The sequence below is a fragment of the Candoia aspera genome, chromosome 1 (genome assembly GCF_035149785.1).
Source record: "Candoia aspera isolate rCanAsp1 chromosome 1, rCanAsp1.hap2, whole genome shotgun sequence".
NCBI lineage: Eukaryota > Metazoa > Chordata > Lepidosauria > Squamata > Boidae > Candoia > Candoia aspera.
This window is the reverse complement of record NC_086153.1, coordinates 185,829,003-185,847,535: the sequence shown is the minus strand read 5'-3', so window position 1 is coordinate 185,847,535 and position 18,533 is coordinate 185,829,003. Positions and strand designations below refer to the sequence as shown.

The 18,533-nt window shown below is 42.8% G+C and overlaps 1 protein-coding gene across 1 annotated transcript in view; it reads left to right on the top strand.

The window, feature by feature from the left end:
* Positions 1-17,896, top strand: part of ZNF804A (zinc finger protein 804A) — a 151,141-nt gene extending 133,245 nt beyond the window's left edge. Inside the window, exon 4 of the mRNA XM_063305288.1 lies at positions 14,245-17,896. Within this exon, the coding sequence (XP_063161358.1) occupies positions 14,245-17,485 (3,241 nt within the window). The 3' untranslated portion in view covers positions 17,486-17,896. The remainder of the gene's footprint in view (positions 1-14,244) is intronic.
* Positions 17,897-18,533: the final 637 nt, after the last annotated feature.

Here is an 18,533-nt window from a genome sequence, read left to right as displayed (position 1 = left end):
GGGCTGGGCAGTTGCCTAAAATAAACAAGGGGACGGGAAGAGGGAACTACTGGCTTAGAGAAGTGTCGAGATGCGGCCGTAGCAGGGGGGGTACCGGTAAGATTAAGGAAATTTAAGGTAAACAAGGTGAGATTAAGGAGATTTTGTAACATCGGGAGGCTCGGGGGGCCTAAGGCCTTTTTCCCCGTTTGCCGATCAAGGGCATTCTTTAGGGTCTGGTTAGCCCTTTCCACAATAGCCTGACCTTGGCTGTTGAATGGTATACCGAATCTGTGGGTAATGGACCACTTACGGCAAAACTCAGCAAAGGGAGTGCTGACGTAAGCAGGGCCATTGTCAGTTTTCAAAGTTTTGGGACATCCCGATGTGACGAAAGTGCGAATACAATGATTGATTACGTTTTTCGTGGCTTCTCCTCTTTGCAAAGTTGCCAGGATGAATCCCGAATAAGTATCCACAGATACATGGATATACTTCCAAGGTGCAAAAGAGGGATAATGAGTGACATCCATCTGCCATGTGTCACAAGCTTGGACACCCCTGGGATTAACTCCCTCAGGGATGCACTTTGCCTGCAAACTGCAGGTTGGACATTGTTGAAGAATGGCGGTAGCTTCTTGATATGTAATGCCAAATTGGCGCACCAAGGCCTTTTTATTTTGGTGGAAATAAGCATGGCTGTCCCCTGCTAAAAGCTGCGGAGGAAGAGGGGAAGAGGCCATAATTTTGCAAGCCTCATCTGCCATGTGGTTGCCTTCGGACAGGAAACCGGGTAGCTGTTGGTGGCTTCTAATATGCGCTACAAACAAAGGGGATGTTCTGTCCTTCAGGAGAGTTTGAAGCTGCAAAAAAAGCGTCATGAGAGAGGGGGGGGTAACAGGGGAAATATATGCATCAAACATGGCCACAGCCATTTGAGTGACATACATACTATCTAATATAACATTCAAAGGCTGTTCTGGGAAAAGAGACAAGGCTAACAGAAAAGCGGCTAACTCAGCCTGTTGGGCGGATGCTTGTGGGGCTGTTAGGCGTTTTTGCCATTTGCGATTATTTTGCCATATGCAAGCCCCTATGGTTTTGGAGCCGTCTGTAAAAACAGTGAGGGCTTCCTTGAGTGGCTGCTGAACGAACGGCGAGGTTAGTGTGAAGGGTACTGTTCGCAACAGTTGCAATCGAGGATCAGGGGGAAGATGGCATGACACCTGGCCACACCAGTCCTCCAAGGCATCCTGCAATGCAGTGGAGTTTTGTAGGAGGGGTTCCCATTGAGTAACCTTAAGGGGAATGTACAGGGTGGAAACATCCAGTCCCATTAGGGCTCTAATCCTCTTCCGGCCTTTCTCAACAAGAGAGGCCATTTGTGCTGCTCTGGTGATGATGGATGTCTTAGGTGTGTGTGGCAAGTGTAGCCATTCTAAAATATGTAGATGTTTTTTATCAGACGTTTGGACAATGATGGCAGTCAGTAATTGATGTGTTGAAAGAATGGCAAGAGAGGGTGGTTTGTCAGTGAGCGCACGGTCCACCCATTGGGTCGTAAGGGCGGCATTAACCTGTTGTAGGGCATGCAATTGTTGTTCTGTAAGGTACACCTTGTCAGCTGGATTTGTCAAACCCACTAACGCTTGGAATAAAGGTGATAACATGGGTGTAGTTAAAGCGAGGTATGCGCGGGCCCAGTTAATGACCCCCAGACATTGTTGTAATTGGACCAAGGTGGTCGGCTGGGGAAGCGTGAGCATAGGTAGAAGTGGGGCAGCCGTGGAGGCTAAAACTTTGTGGCCTAGATATTGCATTGGGTAACGAGACTGGACCTTTTCTGGTGCAATGTGCAACCCTGCCGTTGCTAGGGTGGCTAAAAGAGTAGGAAAAGTTTTTTGAACTGTCCCTTTCGGGCCCTCAGCAGCGACTAAAATGTCATCCATATAATGATACACAAGAAAATGCGGAAATTGGGATCTATAGGGTTGCAATGCTTTATCAACAAAAAATTGGCACATTGTGGGTGAGTTCAACATGCCTTGTGGGAGGACCTTCCACTGGTACCGAGCAGTAGGCTTTGAATTGTTGAGCTCCGGTACCGTAAATGCGAAAATAATTCTGTCCTTTTGTGCCAAAGGTATGGAAAAAAAACAATCCTTGAGGTCTATTACAATGAGGTCGTGTCCTTCCGGAATCAAGTTGGGGTTGGGAAGTCCACACTGCAAAGGTCCCATGGGCTGAAGGATGGTGTTGATAGCCCTAAGATCCTGTAGGAGGCGCCATTTGCCAGACTTCTTTTTGATGACAAATACCGGAGTATTGTATGGGCTGGTGGAGGTTTCGATATGGCCTTCAATTAACTGCTGCTGGACCAGGATATGTAAGGCGTCCAGTTTCTCTTTGGTGAGTGGCCATTGATCAACCCATACCGGCACAGAGGTTTTGAGAGAGAGAGAGAGAGAGAGACCCTAAAGGGTCCTGCAAAGCCATTAGGGAAGTTGAATAAAAGCGTGGAACTGTGAAAGCAAGTCACGGCCCCATAGGTTGCAGTGCAAAGGCAAGATATAAGGCTTTAGATAAGCTATAATATTAGAATGAGCAGTCGCAGCAGAAAGCCAATAAGAGCTGACCTTAGCGGCCTGTGCTCCGCCTACTCCTTGCACCGAGGAGGCTTCGGCGAGAGGCCAGGAGGAGGGCCATTCAGCGGAACGAATGACAGAGACGTCGGCGCCGGTGTCAATCAAGCCTTCGAAAGAGCGACCATTTAGTGTGACAAGGAGGGTGGGTTTAGAGGTTTGGACTGGTTGCTGCAAGGCAAACAATGATGGCGTATCAGGAGAAGGGAGAAGTATGAGCGTGGCGACAACTGTTCCTTTATCTAAGGAAAAGCACCTATCTCCCACTCCTGCCAGAGCAATTCGTGTCAGATCTGACGAGTCATACAAGTAGGGAGCAGCAACCATTCCCTCAAGCGTGAGCGAGGAGTTGGGAATGAGCAAAGCAGGGGTAAGAGGAGGAAGGGGTTTATTCAGCGTGACAACGAGAGGAAGGGAAAGGACAGCCCCCGGATCGTCATACAAAAGATCCTCTGCCAACTCCACAGGGAAGCTGGTGATGGGTAATTCAGCCTTTGGGGCGGGGTTAGCTGACAACCCCCGATCTAGTTTTCCGAAGGCTGGTGAGGGGAGGAGTTGTTGCGACATTGCGAGGCCCAATGGTAGCCTTTGCGGCACCTGGGACAAGGAGTTTTAGGTTTGGAGGGGGGGGGCGGCCCCCTTTGAGTGGAAGGGGGCGCCCCACCTCCCCCGGGTGCACGGCATTGATTCTTAAAGTGGCCCGGCTTCCCACAATTGAAGCAATTTCCATGACGAGTGACTGCGAGGGCTTCCGGGGAATGGAGCTGAGGGGAAGGGTTAGTAGAAGGCAACGAGGTGGTAATGGCGGCAGCGAGAGCGCTCACTTTATGAGAGGTGGTACCAACGATTCTACAAAGTTGCAGGAAGTCTGCAAGTTTTATACCCGGTTGATTGACTGCGGGTTGCAGAATGGTCTGGCAGTCATGATTAGCGTTAGAGAAAGCAAGTTTCATTAGCAGCTCTTGTTTAGCCGTGGCATTATCAATTTGTCGGTCTAAAGCAATCTGAAGGCGACTTATGAAGGAAGCATATGGTTCATTTGGTTCTTGCATAATTTTCAGAAACGTTTGGGTGGATTGAGAGTCGGAATCATCCACTCTTTTAAGAGCATTCATGGCGCACATGTGAATGATAGCAAAACTACGACGGGGGGAGTTCTGTTGCTGGACTAAGGTTGCGAATTGTCCCTTTCCTAATAATTGATCTGCGGTCACCCCTGCGGGAAGACCTCTTCTAATTTCTACTTCCACCCCTTTGTCGTATTCAGATTGCCACACAACGTATTGCGCCGGGGTCATAAGCATAGAAAAAAGCATTTTCCAATCATACAATAACATAACAGTGTTAGCAGTAACTAAAGAGTCTAAAACTCCCCTAGTAAAAGGAGAGTGCAAGCCGTAGGTGGTTACAGCATCTTTGATTTGTTTCAAAACCTTAAGTTCAATATTGTTATACAAATTTCCTCCCGCCGCCCCTAGGCCGATGGTCATGGGAAAGGCAGAGGGACTCTCCATTTCCAATGAGAGGGGGGAGGAGAGGAGTTCAGTGATGGCGCCTCCGAGGGGGTGGTGTTGAGGGGAGTCGGGGGTTGGAGCTGAAGGGGGAGGAGGAACGGCTGGGTATGGAGGGGGTGGTGGTGAGACAGCATCGAGATGGGCGGCAAGAGGGGGTGGGGTTTTTGGGTCGGGAGGAGAAGGGCAAGTCTCCGGGGAAGACGGGGGAGGGAAAAGAGTGTTGATGGCCGCCATGACAGCCTTCCAGGCAGTCAGAATAGGCACGGGTGCTCGTGGGGTATCATGAAAATATTTTCCTATCCTTTCCCAAGTGGATGCTTTGAGCGACCCCTCTGAAGGATAGACAGGGCAGTGTCTCTCCATGTACAGTAGGAGTTGAGTCACCGATTTTTTTGAAATGGGAAAGATGGTCGTACCGTTAGCCTTTTGACAAGAGTTAGCCTTCTTCACTAAATCATAAAGTTCGTCCCTATGAACTGACGAAACTTTGGAGAGTGGGGAGCCCATTACTTACGATTGCAGAGCCTTTTCCAGGTGCGTAGTAACGAGAGTGAAGGCAGTGCACCTCTAGACAGAGATCACACCGTGAGACCGAAGGGATCCCGGACGAGCCCCCAGTTGTCGCGTCGCGCGACCAGTCCTTCGCCCTTCGGTCTATGGGATTCCCTGGGGGGGGGAATGAGCCAACGATTCCCTCGCAAGGGTGAGGTCGAAAAAACAACGGTAGGTACAGGATTCTTTTGTGATGAGAGACGCTACATCTCAGGAGGATGCTGGTACTGCCTCCTGCGTGCCACGCCCCCACCTCCTTTTATTCAGCAGTTCTATCAGGGCGGGGGAGTGAGTACAAAGAGAATAGGGAAATACAAGTCATGCCCTTATAAGGGAATATACAGCATTCTGAGGCTACGTGAGAGACGTGCAATCTAGCTGTGCAGTAATGCAGTCAGGTTCGTCACATTGCAACATGAACATCTAAAGAAAATTCATTTCACAATTTATCCCTGATCGAAACAAATCCAAGAAGTATGATTTTCTACGTTTAGCATTTTTCTAAAATCAAAACAGATATGTAAACTAGGTTGCCAAGTGTGAGGTGCAGGGTCCATGAATTACTTACCCCTTTAGTAGTTGCTCTTATTTCCACTGATATAGATGCTGTTTGTGCCATTTAGGGAATATGTCAGTGACCAGGCACCTGAATTCCTTTGTTCCTAGGCCCACTTCTAAAATTCTGCCCACTAGCCTGTAATTTTTAATGTCCTTACAAGACCTGTAAAAGTAAAAAACAAAGTGCTTGGCTTGCAGAAAAGCAGCATTGCCTGGATGTTCAGTGTTGAGGCAGTGCTCCAGTGGAAGGGGCTTCTTCAGTGTATGTTGGCCTTACCAGGTAGACCAGACAGGAAACCAACCAGATGAGCTAATTCTACTTTATTGTAAGGCTACATTAACAGAACCTTGCAAATCTGAAAGTACAATTCTCCTGCCATCTCAGGCAGGAGAACAGCATGAAGCTTCTTCTACCATTTTGAGGGAACTTTCCAATCCCACAGATGCCTCTCTCTGTAGGACAGAAGAAGCACCGTGGGGTTTGGGGGAGCCACTTTGCACAAGCCTTCTGAGGAGCAAAGAACCTCTTCAGAAGTGCAGAAGTCTAGAATTTGTCTTCAGGTTGCAGTTTGGTCAGCAGTTTTAATTAACGTAACCCTTGTTTCTTTCACATTCACTGGATCTCCACCTAAGTTAAATTAATATCTTTTAATCAACTTAATTCTTTCTCCTACTTACTGCTTTGATTGTGCTAAATGATCTATTTTCCTCCAAACCAGACAGTGTGGAAGAAGGTCTCAGAGATGTTTGCATAGACAGAACGTGACTAGCTAAAATGGGTGGCGTTCGAGTTCTTCTTTTAACCTGAAACACAGCAAGGATCTGGCTCACAGAAAATATTCAGCTCTATGGAGTTCAGCTGAGCTGAAACCCTTTCAATCCAAGAATTTTGCTTTAGTGTGTTGCAGCCTGGCTTTTACATTACTCCTTTTTCTCTTGCTTCTCAAGCCTTTGTAACCTTTAAATAACTCACAGCTAGAGGGCCATATCCAACACCCCATGCTGTGCTAATGATTGTATTATACTTAATGGTATATTTATTAATGGGGGTACTTCAGAGAGGGTGAAGGACAGTGGATCAACCTATGTGTATACATATCTGAAATTGCAAGCTGGATCCCCGGGGTATAGTATACATTTAGACGCTGCTATAAATGTTTTAGGACTGCAGTTAAAGGGTACTACACGCTACATCAGAGAAAATGCAAGCCTGGCTGGTAGAGGGTAGCTGTGGCTCTTGCGGTAACTATTTCAAATGACTACAGGAGGTTCTATGCGCATATTCTCACAACAACTTTTGTATCTAATAAGATGTGTTCAAAGGTCATTTTAAAATCGCTACCACACCATGCATTCCAAAAAAGTAGTGAAAAACACTGGAGAGGGGGCTGCAGATTAATAGCAGAGGGCATCTTTTGCATACATAAGGCTTCTAATTCAGCTGCAATTCCTTCCAGGGAAATCATCATGATCAGCAAGACTCTTTCCAAGAGGGCCTAGAGAGCCACTGCCACCGTAGAATCGTAGGGGTGGAAGGAGCCACTTACCCCATCAAATCCAACTCCCTGCTAGGAACAGAAATCCAAATTAAACATCCATAATAGCTGGCTGTATAATCTCTGCTAGGACATATGCAGTGAAGGGGGCCCCACAACCTCTCTTGGTAATTGGTTATACTAAACTGCTCTTACGGTCAAAAAGTCCCCTTCCTCTACCAATCAGTTAGAATCTGTCTTCCTGCAGCTTAAATCCATTATTCCTGATCCTGCATTCCAGAATGAATGCAGGACCTTCTTGACCTCTGAAACATCCTTGCAGGTATTTTGAGAACGCTATCATATCCTCTGTTACACTTCTCAAAGCTGAACATTACCTGTCCCTTCAAATCATTCTTCATTTACATTCTACTCTCTAACCATCCTAGTTGGATTTCTATAAGCTGAATCCAGCTTATCTGAATCTTGATTAAAGTGTGCTGTCGAGGGTCAGACACTGTCATTGTGGTGAGGTCTGACCAATAGATTAAGTGAAGCTCTTGCTGCCCATGATTTGGAAATTATGTTGGTGCAGCCTAAAATTATATTTGCATTTTGGCAGCCTTATCAAACTGCGATCAAAGATGACCAAGATCCCTTTCACACATATTATTCTCCATCATGTGTTTGCACATTTGATTTTTTTTTCCCTAAGTGAACTTGATTACATTTCTCTAACCTACCATGATCAGATAAAATTTTCTGAAGTATTAGCTCTCTATTTGACATTTTAGCTTTCTAATCCTGTTTTGAACCTTCTGCAAATCTAGTATTTCCTTCACCTCTTTCTCAAACCCATTAATGAAATTGCTGAAGAGCACTGGGCCCAGGACCAAACAGTGCCAGTCCTCCTTTTAACTGTTTCTATTCTTTTTGGATAAACTGCATCCTTCATTTGCTATATTCCAACTATGAGAATCGTATCTCCAGATCTGTTATTAAATTATATTTTCTTTTCTGTTGAAGTTGATCTCCTCCTCCTCCTCCTCCTCCATTTTGAGCACAAGTACATAGATAACAAAGTTCATGAATAGTGTTCTTCCTGATGTTTCTGTCATTTCCTTCAAGATGGAACAAGTCATTGCTGGACATCCTTGCATTAGAGTTTTCTTCTCCACCCCATGCCCCTGAGATTCTTCATCCTGAAGAATCTCACATTCTGTGACCAAACATTATTTCTACTCTGTGAGATGCAAAGAGTATATTAGTTTCTCATCCAGAAAATGCTAATCATGATCCTGGAAACCAATTCCCTTCCACAGGCACCATTTTGATAGGCAGTCATTCATCTGCTATATTCTTTACCTCTCCAGTCCTCTTTCATGGATTGAAAGGATGAATGAGAATACCATCTGAGCTCATGAGTTGTTTAGCTTCCTTCTTCTGGTTTCAGAGCTGCCTCTAATTGCTCTTGGCAGTATCATCCCTGATCAAAAAGTCAAATTCAAGACAAATTCTACCTTTCTCTGACAGAGAAAGCCTATGGAAAACTCAGCTGTTATTCTGTCCTTGTGGCTTTCAGGTAATTGGCTAGTTAGTTTGCCCAGATATAAGGGAAGGGAGCTAGTAGTTAAATGTAGACTGGAATCATAGTGCTTTTTTCCATAAAGAGGGTTACATTAGACCAAATGAAAGATTCAGCAACTAAGTATATGCTCAATTTTCCAAGGCACAGAACTCTTGCATGGAAAGAAATATGACCTAACATACTAATGAGACTGAGTGGAATACCTGAATATTTTTCAGCACACCTCTCAGTATGGTAAAGTTTTATTAGATCCATGTTGTTATATTTCTTTTTAAAATTGTAATTGTCTTTACCTCAATAAATATTAATGCATATTATTTACATCAAAATCCCTCAAGCCACCACAGTAACCAGCAGGGGTTCTTTGTGAGGAATGTAGAGTGCTACTAAAACTAACTGAACTTGTCAAGGAGTTGCACACATTGATCTGTGTTCCAGAAACTTTGGCAATATGTAATACAGGAGTAATTTTAAAAATTCCAAGAGGAAAGAAAATGTTAGATAATGGTTTATATAGGCAGGTTTTATCTAACAGAAATTCTGCTGTTGATCAGGGTATTAAGGTCAGTCATCAGTGGACAGCTACCAAGATCCATAGCTCCAGAAGGTTATAACTGGAAGCTTAACTATTATAGCCCCTCAACTTTGTGTGGCTGACTGGTGTCTCTAGGAACCAGTAAGGGAAAGAAAAGTAAGGTACAAAGCATCCATTCACTCTCATTCTCCCTGCTTTTCTACAACTTATTGAGCTCTAGGTGTGTTTGGAATATGGCTCCAAGATTTCTCAGTCACTGCATGTTGTTATCTTAATATATTTGCAGAACACCAAAATAGGGAATGCTGAACTTTCCCATTAGGCCATTATGGATATTGAGCTCAGAGGAAAAGGACAAATCAATCAAAGGGAGAATAGAAATGAGGAAGAGGTGATCCCAATGAGAGGAAGGGGTGGCCATTGAGGACATCTTGATCAAGAATCTCCCAAGCTCTGGAACTACTTCTGGGCAGAAAAATCCTTCTGCATTTATTTTTACCAGTTCTTATTCAATTCTATAACCACCACCAGAAAAGCTTTAGGGATTATTTCAAAAGAGGTGAGAATTGAAGCCAAATTCAATGGCCCACTAGAACCACTGAAATGGAGCAGAATTTATAACACAGCTTAGAAGCTGGCACAGAAAAAGAAAATTATCTTAGATAGCATCAATGAGCATGCCAGAGAAACACAGATTCAGTCCTCCCAAGCATAAAGAATCACACACTTAGACACATTAAGTTAAGAAGTAAAAAGAAGCTTAATGACTTTATTCTTTGTTGCTTCTGTTACATCCATCTTGGTGGAAAAGATGATGTTCCTTTCTTCTTCTTTTCTTTCTAAATACTTACTTTTGCCCTAAACTCTCAGCTGTACAGCTGCCAAGAGGTGTGTGAAAGAAAGGGGCAGAATCCCTCATCAAGGCCCAAGCCCATGACCCTGATGAAGAGAGCAGCATCCATGCTGCCTCTCCCCGGGTGGAGAAAAAGGGAAAAAGAAAAACAGGAAGTGGGAGTGGCAACAAACAGCTTCCTCAGAGTTGCATTTTGGGCAACTTAGTTTACATCTTAATGAGGCATGCTGGATTTGCCAAAACTTCCAGCAAGAATTTCAGTAAATATTGATGGAATTCTCACAGGTAGCATATGGTATTTTTACATTTTTACAGTTGCCATACTCCCTTCTGTCATTTCCAAGGGAAGATGTCATAAGGGAATTCCTCCCATTGGGCTTTCTCAATAGCAGCGCTACTGTTATTGGAAGCGGGATACATGCCCTTGAAAAATTATTGGCAGAACTCTTTTCCTTGGAGAAATTGTCCACCTAGTCAGCATTCCTTGACTGGGAGTTCATGACCACAACAAGTGAACAGGAGGTAAAACAGGAACAGGGGAATCTTACGAGGCAGCTGGTGAGCCTGTGGAACTGATCAGCTGCATTAAATGAGAGTTGTTTAGCTAATGGAGTGAAGCTGTATGTTTCAATTTTGGTGAATGGGTTGTGTGTTTGCTTGCTTGCCAAGCATATGGTCTGAGGGTGAGGGGCTCACCATTGCAGCTGATTCACCGATCAGTTTGAAGGTAACAGCCAGAGCGAGCAAACAGGAGGATTAACAGGAGGATATTTTTTTGAGGGAATTTAGCAGGGGAGGAAACACGCTCACCTTCCACCTTGAGACACGAAGTGCCAAAGTCAGTATAGCTACTGGATGAGGAAGCCAGGGCTCCAAACTCTCAACATATAATTTAGGGACTACCTTTTAGGTGAAATGGTTCCTAAAGAAATAGTATGCAAAGTTATCAACAATAACTAGTACAAACATAGAACACCAGCTGGGGAGGGAGTACTTTCTAGTTTTTGCATAGAGGATCAAATGTACAACTATTCGCCTGTTGTGCATAAATCATGGATTTGTACTTTATGCTATGAGCTCTTGACTATCAGAGAACAAATCTTTTCCCTTGAATTCCTATCTCCAAGGTGGCCAAACTAAGGATACTTAGGCAGACAGATACTTAGGCAGACAGATACTTAGGCAAATCATTTCAAGGATAAGGAAGGACCCCATGTTTGGATGATGAGCCCAGTTCCTGCCATGCCAAAGATACTCCTCCAGGCAGTGGAGCACTTGCAGCAGTGGGTGATTTGATCATTAGAAATGCAGACACATGGGTTTGTGACTGGTGTGTAGACTGAATGGTGACTTGCCTGTTTGATATGTATGTTATAGAATTCTTATGCTGTCTAGTTAAGCTGTCAGACAGTGTCAGGGAGGACTGTGTTTGGCACCAAGCTGCTAGATACTGCTGACATGACCTATGTTGACACCAATGATATTGGAAAATGTAGTTAGCCAGCCCTGGAAGCCAAATTCATACTGAGGTCCAGGTCTGCCAAAGTAGTGTCCTTAGAAACACTACCTGTTCCACATGTGGGGCCAGCTAGACAAGTATTGCTCAGTGGTCTCAAAGTGTGGCTGAAGTGGTATCAGGTGGAGTGGTTTAAGCACTGGAAAACCTTTTGGGATGGGCTGGATCAGTACAAGAGAGAAAGACTCCTGGCTCCTGGTTCCAAAATGGAACCAGGCTATTGGTAAATAACATCAAAAAAGTGACAGAACAGCTTTTAAACTGATCCTTGGAGAAAACCAATGGGTGCTGGGCAACAACCAGTTCAAAGAGGTATAGCTATTTCAGGAAATAGTCTAAGTAAAAGAACCAAAGTTGGAAGTGGACTAATGGGTGTTCATGTCAATCAGGAAATGATAGTATAACAAAAATGTTGTGAAAAAGACTCATATCAACACCATTTGAAGTAAAAAAAAGGTCTATAGTTATGCCAAGCCAAGCCAAGGCAAGATGGGGGAATCTGACTTCTAGATTCTGAAAGAGAACATATGTAGCTATAGTGGGTATAACAGAAACCAGGTGATATGGAGATAATCAGTGGGACATGGTCATTCCTGAATACAAATTTTATAGAAAGAAAAGATATCGGCATACTGGTTTTTATATCAAGGAGTTGTTCGTTATATCAAGGAGGATGTAAAATCTAAAATATTAGACAACACTGAAAGATCAGGGTTTTTTTCACAAAATTATTATGAATGTCAATATCTGGTCACTAATGTAAATTAAATTCATGCAATGCTATGCCCACCTGATCAGAATAATGGGGATGATCTTAATGTTGAAAGAGATCAGGGACACATGCATAGGAAAAATCTTTGTAACAATAGGGGGCTTCAGTTACCCTCTTATAGATTGGGTATATTCATTTTTTCATGGTCAGGCCGTGATAAAGAAACCAAATTTCCAGAAATCATAAATAATTGTTTCTTAAAACTGGTGTTTATGGAACCAACAGGAGAAGAGGCAACCCTAGATTTAATCCTAAGTAGTGACTTCGATCTGGTGTGAGACATAACTGTTGTGGGACCAGTAGAAAGCAGTGACCAGAATGCTGTTACATTTAGCATACATGCAAACAGGGAAATTGCTAGCAGGGATATTCTGGAACATCTTGAGAGAATATATTGTAATATATCACTGGGTTCTGATGGTATTGACTGAAGAGTTCTTTAAAAACCCTGTTGTGAAAAGGCTGAGCTCCAGGCAAAGCAATGTAACTTGTCATTCAAATCAAATTCAGTGTCACAGGACTGGCAGGTAGCCAATGTGACACCAATTTTTTTTAAAAACGAATCCAAGGGATATTATATCCAGCTACATAGAGGAACAAGCCTTGCTGGGGGAAAAAAACCCAGCATAGATTTCACAAAGAGAAAGCTTGCTTTACCAACCTTTTAGAATTTTTGGAGTATCAACAGCTAATGGATGGAGGTCACCTTGTTGACACTGTATACTTCAATTTTCAAAAAGCCTTTGACAAAGTTGCTTTCATGAACTTACAGCCATGGGATGAGGGTCTGTCCTTTTATGAATTACTGATCAGTTAAAAACGGAAAGCACAGTGCAGGAATAAGTGAATAATTTTCTCAATGGAGGAAGGTAAGGCACTCCTCAAGCCTCTATGTACCTTCAGTATACAGAGGATGCTGAAAGTGAACTCTTGGTACTTTCTGATTGCTTCATAAATAATCTTGACTTAGGGGTAAGCAATGAGCAGATCAAGCTTGCAGAGAAGACCAAACCACTCAAGGTAATAAAAACCACCAATGAGTATGAAGAGCTCTGGAAGGATTTCTTTTAAACTGGGTGAATTGTCAACAAAATGGCAATTATTTAAGTAAGTGTCAAGTGATTCATTAGTCATCCCTTCAGTCATAGTGGACAGCTCAATGAAAATGTCACCACAACATGTGGCAGTTGTGAAAAAAGGCGAATTCCACGCTTGGGACCAATAGGAAAGGAACTGAAAAATAATAATACAGTGCTAACACTGTAATACTCTTATAAACAACCCTGTGGTGCATTTGCAGCTGGAGTAGTTTGTTTGGTTCTGGTTACCACACTTGAAAAAAATATAATAGAACTGGGAAAAGTGCACAAAAGAACAACCAAAATGAAGAGAGGACTCAAGTACCTTTTGTATAAGAAAAGGCGAGTGAGTTTGGGACTCTTTTGCTTGGAAAAACAGTGACAGGGAAGGGAGATGATTAACATGGATAGAATCATGCATGGCATGGGAAAAAATGGATTAGGAAAAGTTTTTCTTCCTCTAGGGACAGGAGCCGTCCAATCAAGCAGAGTGGAAGGAGACTGAAAACAGATAAAAGGAAACACATCTTCTCAGGACACATAATGAATTTAAAGCATAATTAAAAGGGGATTGGATAAATTCATGGGGGATAGATTCATCTGGGATATTAGTCTTGAAGGCTCAGTGTTATTCTGGGGCTGAGGAGAACCTTACTTCCAAACAACCGTGCAGGGGAACAATGATGGCAGAGGGGTAGGTCTCCATCTCCTGCTTGAAAGCACACAGTGGCATCTAATAGGCCACTTTGAGAAACAAAACTTGGAATTACATGGATTTGGCCTGATCCAGCAGGGCTGCTCTTACAGTATGTTCTTATCCACTTTTCTGCCACCAGCTTCTCTGTCCACCAATGTTAAAAGGCAATTTGTGCTCAACTGTATGAAGAATCAGCACTGCTGGTGACAGAAGTTATGAATTAGTAGTAACTACTCTGTAAAAGCCTAAGGAAAGTTTGGGTGCAACACTCTCTTTAGAAATCAAGAAATGTCAATATATGAATTGTTTTGCCCCTAAACTGTCAGGATTATGTTGATTTTAAAAGGAAACATTTATTTACTTATTCAGTTTGTATTGTAAAAGAAAACCTTATTGCTGTATTGTTAGTTGAGCATTTCGCATGCTTTTGAATTCAATATGATTTGTACTGATAGAAAAGTTTTGTTTTGTTTTGTTGTTTCAGTGCTCCAGGGAGTGGTCCAATGTTCAGATCCACCACGGTTATGGTCCGAGATAATTTTAATGAAATTCCTCAGTGTGCTCTCATTGACTCTGCCAAAAAGGAACAAGAATTCAACTTTGCACTATTGCACAGTTCAAAGGCTGCTAGCAATGTTGCATCTGTTGTTCCACTGATGCCTGAAACTACACCTAACAGTGGACCAGACATTAAGCTTGGAGATCAAGTGCAGGGACTCCATGGACATAAAGTAGGGTTTTCTTTTGCATTTCCAAAGAAAGCATCCATCAAACTAGAATCATCAGCTGCTGCTTTCTATGAATATAATGATGAAACATCAGCTGAACATGGAATTAGTCGAAGAAGCCGGTTTGTTCCTGGGCCTGGCAATCTTCCAGTCTCATCAGCAGAAGAAATAACCTTGTGTTTTGATGAGAAACCTAGTTCCATTGCTCCACTGATGGAGAAACATGATGTTGATAATGTAGAGTCAATCCCAGCACAAGATTCAAATGAACCACCCATTGAAGGGAATGGGATACAGCAGGTCCCAGAATTAAGATACCCTCTTTCTCATTTAAAAGGGCTTCAGCTTATTGATTCAGACAGCTGTGGCACTGAGACATATTCTGCAGCTTTACCTGATGAAATGCTAACCAGAGGAGCTTCTGGAAGCCAAGCCGTTCCTGTGGAAATCAATGGTAATGAGCACATGGGAAATGCTTGTGCAGTCCTACCTGTGAATGAAGAACATTTATTGCAGCACGATATCCAAGAAGAAAATGATCCAAACATTAGCAATGGTTCACTGACTTCTGAAGTTGAAATTAAAGAATGCACATCTGATGGACCAATTCCAGCCAATTCTGAAGGGGAAATGAGAGCTCTGCCTAATAAACAAATTCCATCAAAAAGGCTTTGTGAGCCATTTGTTCCTGTACTTAACAAACATGGATACACCATCCTTCAGTGGCCATGTGAAATGTTACTTTACACAAACACAGAGCCATCTATTTCATACAGTTGTAATCCTTTATGTTTTGACTTCAGATCATCAAGATCAAGTGAGTCCCTGGAGAAAAATAAACAGCCATCAAATATTTCTAATTCAACCCATAAGGCTGAATCTAGCCAGGACTTGGACTGCGATCATCCAGATGAATCTCTTTCAGTGAATACTGATTATGCAGCTGTAGCACAGATTTCTTCAACAGAGAGCTGTAATCTTGAGAAAAAACAAGATGAATTATGCTTAGATCTTTCACAGTCAGCTGGAAAAAAAGAAAAATATAACATTCTCAAATCTGCCAATGAAGAAGAAAACAAAGGCTGGAACAAAAGGACACATGAAAAATGGTTTTATAGGAATAGGAAGAGGAAAAGGAGGAGAAAGCAATGCTGTCACCATTATGAAGAAATTACGAAGCTCAGTGCTGAAAATTGTCCAGTAGCTAAACCGCAAAATAACTGTATTGATATCGATAAACATCAGAAGCTTCATAGTACTTTGGAACAAAGCATAAATGAAAGTCAGTCCGGAGATTTAGTTTTGGAGCAATTAGAGGAAGCGGCCAAAATACTTGCAAAGGAGGACACTGACTATCCTGAAACCATATCTATAACCACCAATGTCCAGAGGAACCAAAATGCTCAGACAGTTTGGACCACAAATGACAATAGGGATTGTTGCATTAATTCTAACCAACTATGGATAAAGAACAAGCCGATCTCTCATAGACAATCAAATAAAGCAGGATCTAATTCTGGAAGATGCAACTCAGTTTACTCTAGACCATTTTGTAACTGGACTACCAGAAGACAATGCAGTAGCCCAGACCATAAACATTTAAGCCATTATCCTGATAAAAAATGCACAAATCAGGCACAACCCATAAAGAGAGCCTACAATTCTGTCACTGATGAGCCAGAAAGATCCCACAGAAAGCGAAGATATCATATCCACTCTTATTCTTCAGATGAAAGTTCAGCAGCACAAACCTGTTTTTCAGAAGAGAATGTCAGGCAGTTAAGCAAATTAGTAGTTGCTTGTAAGCCTAAACGGAAACGAAGGAGAAAAAGGACAAGGATTCATGATATATTTATAGAGAGGAGACCAAGAAGGAATATCAGTGTCAGATCTCCATCAGAAGTTGTGAAGTTTGAGGATTCTCCCAAAAAACCAACTGAAGAAAATCCAGAGCAAACAAGTTCTCATTCCAGTACAGATTATGCAAAAAACATAGAAAACAAAATGCAGCCAGTCACAGACTCACCACCTGAACATCTAGTTTCATCAGAAAATATCCAAGGCTCAAACTGTTCCATCTCAGAGCATACTCCCTGTCTGGAAGAATCCACACATTCTGCTTCTCCTGTTACTGAACATAGCATTTCAGCAGCAGGGAAATCCAAGGACATGCTGGAAGGACAAAAACACAAAAATGTGGGTGTTCCTGAAACCCAGGCTTCCCTTAAAATGTCCACCTTTGAAAGAAATCCAAATCAACCTCCCACTAAAGCCTTTCTGTGTCATGATGAAGTTGCTGAGACTACACCACAACAGAAGCGGAACCCACCAGCTAACGAGTGGCTGAGGTATGCCCCAGATATATTGAACGGTATGCCTCCTTTGCACTTGAAGGAAACCCACATGAACAGCCATGCTTTCTTAACCACAGAACAGATCCTTGCCCCGTTCACCTTCCCTGAACATGCGCTGCTCTTGCCCACTGAAAACCATGACAAATTCAAGGATCTGCAGCTTGAGGCCTATCACCAGATCATCCAGCAAAACATGTTAGCTAGTAAGATGAAGCTGACCTTTCCTCCAGCTGCACTCCAACCTTCCAGTGCTCCTCTCCCGCCTCTCCCTTTGCAACAGCAGCCTCTGTGTTCTACCTCTGTCACCATGATCCACCACACTGTTCTTCAGCAGCATGCGGCGGCGGCGGCAGCGGCCGCTGCTGCTGCAGCCACAGCAAGTACGTTTAAGGTCCTTCAGCCTCACCAGCAATTTCTTTCCCAGGTCCCAGCTCTTTCACGAGTCCCTTTACCTCATTTGTCAGTTGGGCCGAGGCTTTGCCCTACGGGCCACACAGCCATGGTTGGGCCACCCCAGTTGCCGGTCATTCCAGCTTCGGTTCTCCATTCGAGCCATTTGGCTTTTCCTCCTTTGCCGCACACTCTGTTCCCATCCCTCCTGTCCCCACACCCCGCCGTCATTCCGTTGCAGCCCCTCTTTTAGGACCTGCTGAACAGTTTAAATGAAAAGGCAAGTCTTAAATTGAAGGAACATCAACACCATTGATCAAAATCCAGGAGAACTCCCTGTACCGGTAGCCTAAAACTGAAAGGTTACTAAAGCCTCTGGACTGGGAATTTATTTGCTTTTGGATTAACAATGCAAATATTTATGTGTAAAGTGCAGATTCATAATAAAGTCAAAGCACTGAATAGTCTTTATATAGATATAGATATAAATGTATGTATGTATGTATGAAGATCATGATTTAAAATATGTTAACATGTATATAAACTATATTTATAGTACTGTAAGTTATGTTGTAAAGTATGCACCTTGTTTTTTTAAATATATTTGTGTATTTGCACCTAAGTAATGTTTAGACAAAGCTGATGCACTATGTTTTGTACAACATTCCTTATAAACATAAATATAGTGAGAAACTTTCTCTTGCAATAATTTTCATTTGTTATGAATTTAAAGTTGTTGTTGTTGTTTAAAAAAGCATTTACTCTTAGCTTCATATATAGTCCTCTTCTGCCATTTAAACAGTAGGCTCTTGTAGATTTGGATAATCAAACTTCTAAGCCTACTGTGATTTATCATTAAGGCTTGGAGGTAAAATCCTTACGGGGAACAATCTTACGGAGTGGAGGACGAAGGGTGATTGATCTGATTGTATTTTGTGGGTTGAGACAAATGTTGCCCAATTTGTTGTATGCCTGAGTGGCTAACTTTAAAAAAAATATCCAGACAAAAGAAGGAATGTAGAAGCAAGGGAGATGCTTTATTTCAGTCAATGAGCAGCATATGGGCACACAGAACTCTTCCAAAATCCTGCTCTAGCCAAGTTTCTACCCCTCTGGTTTCTCTAACTCCGCTTCTGTGTGGTTGCTTAAAAAACCCCAAAACCAGAGTGAGAAACTGAGTAATACAATATAGCCTCCCCATGATTTATTCTGCCTACCACAAGCAGCCTGTCACAGCCAAGGGAACTGCTGTTGGTTCTGTCTTGTCCATACTTGCGCTGAAATTAGCAAAACATATTGAT